The sequence below is a fragment of the Chrysochloris asiatica genome, unplaced genomic scaffold (assembly GCF_000296735.1).
Source record: "Chrysochloris asiatica unplaced genomic scaffold, ChrAsi1.0 scaffold00288, whole genome shotgun sequence".
In the NCBI taxonomy this organism is placed as follows: Eukaryota; Metazoa; Chordata; class Mammalia; order Afrosoricida; family Chrysochloridae; genus Chrysochloris; species Chrysochloris asiatica.
Genome location: NW_006408806.1, coordinates 1670582 through 1681335, shown reverse-complemented (window position 1 = coordinate 1681335; position 10754 = coordinate 1670582). Strand labels below are relative to the sequence as shown.

Genomic DNA, 10754 nt, shown 5'->3' with positions numbered 1-10754 from the left:
ACATACACATATGTTGTTGTTAGGTGCTATTTAATCAGTTCTGACTCATAGCGACCCTGTATAGGATTTCTGAGGAGGAGCTGGGGGGTTTGAACCGCCAACCTTGTGGTTCGAAGTCTAGCACTGATCCTACAGCAGCACACGAGTTTTTGTATATATAAGCTCTGGTGTGGCTCTGTAGGATAAATGCAATATTGACAGTTCAAACCCACCAGCCACTCTTGGAAATTGGAAACCCAAAAAGGAATGCTGTGAATCATCAACAATGCAATGGCACACAACAGCAACAACATATGTATATGCATATATCTATTTCCCCCTTCCCCCTAGGTAAGTGACCTGAGTTAAACAAATGGGTTGTGGTAATCAATACTCAGTCTGTGGCAGGCTTGTGCCATGTAAAACATATGTATTGTGCAATCTGCTCTGATCCTGAAGTAGCCCTAATGAATATTGCTAACCTGGCTTTTAAAGAACTAGATAAAGTTCAGGAAGTTAGTAATTTGTGTAGTATCAACTGGCCAGTAACCTGATACCCACATGCATGCCCTCATTCTTTCACTGACTTTTCTTTCACTGCTCCACTCGCTGTCAAAGGAGAGCTGCGGGAAGCTCTAGTTCATGCTTCAGGTCCCCAGCTCAAGAACGTTTATGGTAGAGTCCATATTCTCTTCACTCTTCAGCTGTGTTTGTTTTCTACATTTTCCCTCACTTTTTCCATTTCAGTGACAGTCTAATCACTCAGTCACCATTATAGAGATTATATACATGAAGAAACGTTGGTGGTGACTTTACACACAGAGAGGGAAAAGGGCTGCGTGCTGACGACCAGAGGACAGGCTTGTAGTATTATACCCTTTGGTTGGTTGATGATGCATGGAGGGGACTGTAACCATAGCAATGTAACGATATACAATAGGATGAGTGTAAAACTAATGTTCTCCCATGTAAACTATCACATAATTCACAATAAAACATTTAAAAAAAAAAAGAAAGAAAAAGAAATGATGGGGCCTTATTTTAAATCAGGTATTTTTATAATACAAAATTTCTTAAATTATTTGCAACTCAAAAATTTCCCGTGTTCTACAAAGACCTTGGTTTTTACCTGAGATTTCGCTTCTCCTCCCTACCCTGCCACACTCTTATCCCCTTCTAATAACTTTCATGGAGTCATGGTGTGGCACTGTGGGGTCGCCAGACTGCAAAGCCGTTTGAGCTCATCAGCCGCTCCTCAGAAACCCTATACAGGGTTGCTAATGGGCCTGAACTGACTGGAAGGTACTTAACAACAACAATAACTTTCATGGACACCTCAAAGAGCAATTGTATGCAAAATACCTTCTCTTTGTCCGTGTTAACTAGCTTTTTGTCATCTCTGTTTTTGAGCTTCCCAGGTGCTTCTGCGGTTGGCAAGGAGGAATGGAAGATGAACAGCTTCCCAGGACACTCTGCTGCCTAAAATAAACCACAGCAAATGACATGGGTGGGAAGGTTTTAAGGGAGTCAGAAAATAAATTACAAAGTACCTTCTATAAACCAGATACTATATATATCTTATTTAATCCTCAAAGTAACCTTTGTGTCCTTGGGCAAGTACTAATCCCTCCAGTTTATGGATAGAAAAACAAGAGGCTTAGGGACGATAAGTAATTTATTCACGTTGTAAAGGAAAGAGCTAGAATTTAAATATAAGTCTGTATACCATGATACCTTAGGGTGCATTACTATTACATGTGCTACAATCAAATTATTTTCTTGCTTAGTCACAATATATGAGGGGACTTCAAAAAGTTTGTGGAAAAATTCCATAATTTTTAAATTCCATTTACTCCATGAACTTTTTGAAGCCCCTCAGTCTTGAAGGAACAAGTGAATCCTGTGATAGAAAAGTGCATGATAGAGTTCCCAGGATCATATGGAACAGAAGCTATTAATTCAACCTTTGACTTAACCTAATATCATCGTGTTCAAGGTAGAATGCACAAGAATGTAATGGTGTTGTGGCAACAGCAGACATCAGGAATTAGCTATCAGGCATGACAGCAAAAGGAAAAATGTATGAACAACATTCATACACCTAAAGTCCCTAGGAAGTAATAGAAGATTTCAGCCTCTGTGAAACTCAGTTCAGCATTAAGAATATTTAAAATCTTATTTAATGAACTAAGAAGTAGTGTACCAAGTAAAATTTACTGAAATTAAACGTGATTCACCATAGTAACCTGCTCCCCAATCTTTCCTTTCTCCAATCCATCCTGCACACTGGAACTGGAATGCTCTCTGAAATAAAGACAATTGTTCTGACCATGTGACTTTTCTCCACAGGACAAGGTCCACAGGCTATCTTCATGGGAACAGGAGAAGGAAGAGGGAATGACGTGAGTTGCTCCCAACATTTGCTATGTGCAGCTCTGTGTAACACCCTCTACACAGATTTACTTTCTTAACCCTGAGAAGTAGGCAACATTTTCTGCATGTTAAAGGTGTGAAAATTGAGGCTCTGCACCCAAATATACCCCTGCTCACACAGCCAATCAATAATAACTTATAGGCCCAGTGAAGTTCAATCTAAGACTATTTTTTTCTAATGTTTCTTTACCCCTACCATTTGGACTACAGGATCACCACTGGACTGCGAACCACAAGGTCAGCAGTTCAAACCTATCAGCGGCTCCTTGGAAACCCTACACAGGTCGCTATGAGTTGGAACTGACTTGATGGCACTTGACAACTACAGCCATTCTTTGATGGACTCCTGGCGTCATGCTGATGGATAAGCACTGGACTGCAAACTACAAGGTCAGCGGTTCAAACCCACCATCTGCTCCTTGGAAACCCTGTGGAGGGTCTCTATGAGTTGGAATCAACTCAATGTCACTTAACAGCAATACCATTCCTTGCACTGCAAGTTGCAGCCTCACAAGTGAGTGTTTTCACTCATCTCTGTATCTCTGCATTCTGTTACCTCACCCAGAATTCATCTTTAGCTTTTCTCTGCTTGGCACTATAGTTTGCGATGGCTGAGTTCAGTGGCACACTAGTGAAATGCTACTACTAATAAGGAACTCAAGTTTGTGCGTCCTGGGTGCAGGGGCACTGTAGAATAAGCACTGGGCAGCTACCTACAAGATCAGTGGTTCAAACCCATCAGCCACTCCTTGTAAACCTTATACTAGGTCATCAGGAGTAAGAACAACCTCGATGTTACTTAACAACAAGAAGGCCAATGAATGTGGGCTAAAGATGAAGCTTTTGCTCTGTTAAAGATCTAAGCCTATATAGGATTCAACAGCAGGGTTGGTTGCTTTTGTTTAGTTTTGTGAGTAACTTCCTTAAAAAACAAACTGAAAACTTCAAGTTTGTTGTTATGTTGTTTGTCATTGAGTGGACTCAGACTCAGGGCAACATCATGTGTGTAGAATGTGACCTCCTGGAAGCAGATCACCAGGCAGGCCTGTCTTCCAAGGGGCCTCTTGGTGGTTTCAAACTATCAACTTTTTGGCTAGTAGTTGAGCACTTATGTGTTCATGCTACCCAAGTGAGCCCTGTCTTCATGTCTGCTTCATTGAGTGTGTTCTGATACACTTTCTGGAAAAAATACACAGAACACTTTTGGAAGGTATGTAACTTGTAGCCTTTCTAGTCTTGGCTGTTGCCAGTAGTCAGCATGAATTTGTGAGTTGTGATTTTATTGTTACCTAACTTTTTTGCTGAACACTACTGATGGATACAACATTAATAAGAAAGAAGGCAAGACTGAATGAAAAAAGTGTATGTAGTAAATCTATACCTATATTTACATTACATAGGAGAACCATATGAGGATGCTTCAAGAAGTTTGTGGAAAATGGGATTAAAAGATACTGGAATTTTTTCATGAGCTTTCAAAAGCCCCCTTGTACTATCAACATTTTGGCAGTAGAAATACATTACTTCCAATAACCATTTAGGAGCCCTCGTGTGGCTATAGGATAAGCACTGGACCACAAGGTCAGTTTGAACCACAAGGTCGGTGGTTCAAACTCACCAGTCGTTCCTTGGAAACTCCATATGGGGTGAGCCGGAACCAACTCGATGGCACTTGACAACAATGACCGAATTAGAGTAAACACTACAGTAATATTGATAATAACTTCTTTGTTGTTGTTAAGTGCTGTGAATTGGTTCTGACTCGTAGTGACCTTAAATACAGTTTCCAAGGCTGTAAATCTTTACAGGAGCAGGACATGTTAAAGCTCTTGAAATTCTACAAATGTAGTTTTTTCATTTCTATTGTTTTTATTGGGCAGTTCTAACCCACCAGTGGCTCCTCAGAAGAAAGAAGACACTGTCTGCTTCCCTAAAGATTTACAGCCTCGGAAATCTAAGATAAGGTCTCTGTGAGTCAGAATTGACTCAGTGATGGTGAGTTTGGGTTTTGGTTTATTATTTTTATCATTATAAAAGTACTTTTAAAATTTTTTAAAAATTCAAGTAGTAGAAGTATAAAGTTAAAAAAAAAGTATTCCTTCTTCCTAACTTTTGCTGCTATTGTAAAAAACTACATGTAATACACTATTTGCCAATTCAACATTTTCAGACATACAATTTAGTGATATCAATTATATTAATTATGTTGTGTAAGCAACACCTATACTCACTGCCAAATTTCCATAAACAAATACACACTGCTTCCTAAATCCTCAAATTTTCTTGCTGGCCCATCTAATTCCCTAAGTGATTCACTCTTAAAAGTTCTAGTCATCTAGCCATTTTCTGTTCACAGATGCATTTTAATTTTATACCAAGCAGTTAAGAGCACAGGTCCTAGTTCCTACCTGCCTGGGCTAGAATCTCAGTCATTTTGCTAGCTGAGTTACATTGTGTAAATTATTAAACTTCTCTAAGCCTGAGTTACATAAAATATAATCCAAACCAAACCCACTACCATAGACTTGATTCAGATTCATAGAGACGCCATGAGTCTATACAGGAGTAGTTGTTGTTATGTGCCGTGGAGTCGGTTCCAACTCACAGCGACCCTATACAGGGTTTCCAAGGCTGTAAATCTTTATGGGAGCAGAAAGCCTATCTTTCTCCCATGGAATAGCTGGTAGTTTTGAACTGCTGACCGTGAGATTAGCAGCCCGATTGGTAACCACTACGCAACCAGAGCTCCTTCTATCCAGGAGAAGACAGCCTTATTTTTCTCTTGTGAAGCAGTTGGTGGGCTTGAACTGCTGACCTGTGGTTGGCAGTCCAGTTCTTATCCTACAGCACCACCACACATATTGTAGGAAAAACATTGTTATTGTTAGCTGCTGAGAAGGCCCCTGACTCATAGCAACCCCACGTGCTACAGAGCAGAACTGCCCGGTAGGGTTTTCTGGATTGCAATCTTTACAGAGGCAGTTCACCGGACCTTTCACGGAACCACTGAATGGGTCTGGACAGCCAACCTTGGGTTAGCAGCCAAACAGGAAAAATAATGCCTACTGAAAATAATTGTTGAGAAAAATGATCCAGTGCATGACAAAAATCATAGTCGTCGTTAAGTGCCACCAAGTCAATTCTGACTCATAGCAACCCTGTATAGGGTTTCCAAGGTGCATCTGGTAGGTTTGAACCAGACCTTGTGGTTAGCAATCCAGTGTTTATCCTACAGTGCCATTCAAATCTCTTGTACAATAAACTCTTAAAGGAAAAAACCAGGGTCCATTAAAACAAAATAAAATTCAGTATTTTTTTTTAAGCCATTTTTATGTATTTGTCCTTGTAAAGTGACTATTAATTTTAAACCCGGTTGTTTCACTAATAACTTATAGGATTTTTCATGAGTAGCAAGTTAACAAAATATCAGGAAAAAAAGCATTTATAGTATTATATTTTGTATGTCTCTACAAATGTATGATTTTGATAAAAAAAATATGCCTGCACCTGCAGGTGTGTTTCATATAGAATTAGGTAGATGACTCATGTGATTCTTATTATGGCTCAAAACATGTTAAAAAAGATTCGTCTGGAGAATTCAGTGCTCAAAGTTCAGTTCTGATACCCCTTCTCTGAAAGGCATGTTGCTAACGCTCTCAGCAGAGCTGGGTGTCTCCACCTCTAGGTCCTTGCTCTGCTTTGCAAACAAGACTATTCTAGAGTTCATGACACTGTAATTCTGTGCCTTCTCTTATAGTTCAAGTACTCCATGAAACAAATGGAATCTTGTTTTTTCTACATTATGTTAGGTCCAGTGCCTTTCATGCTACAAAACCTGTTACTGCAGAGTTAAACTGACTCCTGGTGAACCCTTCTGTGTGTCAGAGTAGACTTGTGCTCCACAGAATTGGCACTGGCTAATTTTTTTGGAAATAGATTTCCAGGCCTTTCTTCCAAGGCTTCTCTGGATACACTTGAACCTCCAACCTTTTGATTAGCAGCTGAGCATGTGAATGGTCCTTACTGGTGCTCCACAAATGTTTGTGGGAGGAATGCTGCTGTGATGTATTACCTTAAGATTAAATTTAGATACATATTGCGGGTAATTTAAAGATAAATCCTCCACAATTAGTTTACATGTTAAGTGCAACCACTAAAAGTCATTTTCCTCCAACTTTTTACTAAATGTGTTTTATGTGGTTTTTATAACTAACTTGGAAAACTGTTCTTTGGCCAAGATGAAAGATAATGCTAGCAATTCACATATAGTTGAGTAATGAGTGTCATATTTTGAAAGAGATACAGATATGGAAAGACTATGTGGGGGGAAAAGCCCAAGTATAAAATGCTATGAACACAAAAACATGTAAAACCGAAACAGTATATCAAAGCCTTTAGTTGGCTATTGCAGGAACTTCTGAAAAAGTAAGCAAATAACTTTACACACACACAGTCCTGTTTATCTTTGTGACAGATTAGCATGAGTTTTTCGTATCTTTTATCTACTCTGTTTGCTTCAAGAAGTTTACTACTCCTAGTTATATAATAATAGATTTTACTTGGCATCTATCTGATAAAAAGTAAAGCTATAACTCAAAGGAGGGAGTCCAATTCTAAAATGTTTTCACTTGGACACACAATAAGAAAAGTATCACTTTGATGTTCTTTCCGTTTCTTCTCTCTGTTCACAGATGGTGGGACCCTCCTGTCTAGAACACCCTGAGCTATTGGCCTGACCAGTCACAATCCTAGTCTGTCCAGTTAGTCTTTGCCTTCTCCCCTTGCAGAACAAGCATTAGACATTGCATCATGTCTTGTATTACAAAGTTGCATCTCTTCTGTGACACTAAGCAACTTTAGGAGCAGGGACATTGCCTGATAAAATGGAGCTATGGTCAGTGTTCCTGACTCATGGCAACCTCATGCTCAACAGAATGAAATGCAAACTGGTCTTGCACCATCCGCTGAATCAACTGCGGATAGAACCTTTGTGAGCCATAGGGTTTTCATCAGCTGACTTTTTTTGCAAGCAGACTGCCAGGCCTTTCTTCCTAGTTTGTCTTAAGTCTGGAAGCTCCTTTAAAAGCTGTTCAGTATCACAGTAACAAGAAAGCCTCCACTGACAGACAGGTGGTGGCTATACATCAGGTGCACTGGCCGGGAATTGAACTTGGGTCTCTCCCATGCTGGTGGGGTTGTAGGATAAGCACTGGACTGCTAACCACAAGGTTGGCAGTTCAAAGCCACCAGCTACTACATGGGAGAAAGATGAGGCTTTCTGTACCAATAAAGATTTGCAGCTTCAGAAATCCTATACAGGGTCACTATGAGTCAGAACTGGCTCAACAGCATCTGTCAACAACAACAACTTCCACAAGGAAGGTGAGAATTCTACCACAGAATTACCACTGCCTCCCTGTAAGCAATCTGTTCTTGTTGCTAAGTGCCATTGAGCGGGTTCTCACTCACAGTGACCTTGGATACGGTTTCCAAGGAGCAGCTGGTAAGCTTGAAACACCAACCTTGCAGTTCAAACTTACTTGCAGTCCAGCACATTAACCAGCAATTATAAAATCCTTATTGATTAAAAAACAAACAAACAAGTGAATGGCCTGTTCGTTTTTTAACTAACCTGGTTGCTTTCACCCCAGTTCTGACTCATAGTGAGCCTATAGGACAGAATAGAACCCATGGGACTTCCATGGCTATGATTTTTACAGAAGCAGATTGTTACATCCTTCTCCCACAAAACCAAAAGTGGGTTACAACTGCCACCAAATATTACCTAGCCAATTCTCAAAAAAAGTTAGCTATTAGCCTAGTAATAACTTCAGGCAAAAACCTTAGTATTATATATAATACACAAGGACTCCTGATGTGGTGCTGTAGGATCAGCACTGGACTGCAAACCACAAGGTCAGCAATTTAAACCCATCAGCTGCTCCTCGGAAATCCTATACAGGATAGCTGTGAGTCAGAACCAACTCAATGGCAATTAACAACAACAACATATGTGCTGCACATATTTAAATGTGACTGAATTTTACCCACTTAGGACTTGAAGAAATGAGATAATATGACTGTCAGAGGTAGTTAAACGATCACACACACACCCAATAGTTATACACACACGTTTTGTTGTTTTGTATTTTTCTTCACATAAAGTTGGTTAATGTTGTTAAGCACAAAACATAATGTTCTCACAGAATTCTCCTGACAGATCTAGGAGAAATTTTCTCATGAATTTCTTATTTATAATAGCAATCTATTTACAAAATATATTTTGAGGAAACTTTAATGGTTAAAGGCACATGTAAAATAGAGCCCCTATGGCATATATGAAAGAACTATAGATCAGTAAGGTCAGGGAAAGGAAATAATTATATTGGAAAATCTACCCTATGTATTATTAACAGCTATCTTGTTGTTTGTTCTTGTTGTTGTTAAGTGCTGTTGAGTTGGTTCCAACTCATAGTGACCCTGCATAGAGTAGGGTTTCCAGGGAGTGGCTTGGCTTGTGAGCTTGAACCGCCAATCTTGTGGTTCAAACCAGCCTTGCAGTCCAGTGCTTATCCTACAGTACCACACCAGGATCCCTGTCTTATTAGTTAGAGTCAAAGGAACATTATGAGAAGGCATATTTGTAAGAATTAACTCTAAGTAATAAATGAACGGCTCTTTTTGTATTTAAGAAATGGAATAATGTAGTAATGTCTTCACTTAAATTTCTGCAAAAGAACAAAAAAACTTTCTTCATAAAGTTGTTTCTTATTTTAACCATTAATAAAAATCATAGCACAAGACATTAAATTATTATTAAGTCAACATTCATCGAACAAAAGTAACATATCAAGTTATACACAACAGGTATGCAAGTTTCTGGTGAATTAAGTTGGCGCAAAAACGGTATTTGCATAAATTTCAGAATGAATTATAATTCCTCATGCTAGTAGCCTCTAAATACAGATAATCATAAAAATAGATTGGAGAGTTATAAAAATACAGATTCTTAAGCTTTGTCCAAGACTTAATGAATCAGAAGCTTTGGTAGTAGAGCCAGAAGCTTATATTTTAACAAAACACCCACCCCTTAACACGGAGTTCTGGTAGTGTAATGGATTATGAGCTGAGCTGCTTACCACAAGGTCAGCAGTTCAAATCTACCAGTCGCTCTGAGGGAGAAAGATGAGACTTTCTGCTCCCATTAAGATTTACAGCCTCAGAGACACTATACAGGTTAGCTATGAGTCAGAACTGACATAGTGACACACAACCACCACTGCAACCACTACCTCGAAACACATGACTCTATGATTGGCCAACTGAAAAACTAAACCAATTGTCATCCCATTGATTCTAACTCATGGTGACAACTGGGTGTGAGGTGAAAGCAGAACTGTGTTCCATCATCAATGACTGATTTTCTGAAGTGGATAACCAGGTCTTTCTTCTTCTTACTGGTCTCAGCCTTCTACACTTTCTGTTAATAGTTGAGATTATTAGCCAGTTGAAACACACAGGAACTCCAAATTGGAGAACTACTGATTTCTTGTAAATAACATGCCTGTGTGAGTAATGTGCACACACATACAGCAGGCAGAACTGACAAAGTTATATAAGGAACTGTGCTGACAGAGAGGGGCTGCTTAGAGACTCCAGGGCAGACTGGTGAGGCTCTGCTATTGGGAACCAAACCTCCACCTCAACAGGCACCAAGATGAAGACCTATCCTTATATCACTTGGACAGAAAAAAAGATGAAACTGAATTCAGCAACATGTAAAAAAAAATATTGGTATAAGGCACTTATGAAAATAACACACGGGACTGAACATACTGCGCATGCATTATTTGCAATAAACTACTGTATTGCCTTTCTAAGCCTTCTGAAACAGAGGCGCATCCTTCAGCTTTTGTATGAAGACTGGCGTTGGAAAAGAGCCAATACTGCTTTGCATCATAACAGACATGTGATAGTAACATTATATCCCAAACTGTCATTTTATAAATATATAACTTCCTAACTTTTGTTGGAATCAATTTGATGGCAGCAGGTATTATAAATAAAGATGTTTATGTTTTATAAAGACAGTTCATTCTTATCTATAAGAATTAATGTTGTAGAGTGTAGAGTGAAGTGTTCAGCTGATAAGAAGAGAGGACATATGCATAAGAACACCCACACTTGCAGATAATACCCACTTGATCTGGCTTCAATGACTGGATGATCAGAGCTCAACTAGAAGAAGAAGAGGAAAAAAAGAGTAATCTGATACAATTTGATGAACTTGACCTACACCTATGGATGCAGTAGGTCAAAAGAGGGAACAAATCTTTACAGCA

General features: G+C 39.2%; 1 protein-coding gene across 2 annotated transcripts in view; it reads right to left on the bottom strand.

Annotated features, from left to right (window-relative positions):
* SEC24D (SEC24 family member D) overlaps positions 1 to 10754 on the bottom strand; it is a 166912-nt gene that overhangs the window by 35133 nt on the left and 121025 nt on the right. For both annotated transcript variants that reach the window (XM_006874588.1, XM_006874587.1), the window contains one exon: positions 1342 to 1458. In XM_006874588.1, coding sequence (XP_006874650.1) covers positions 1342 to 1458 — 117 coding nt within the window. The remainder of the gene's footprint in view (positions 1 to 1341; positions 1459 to 10754) is intronic.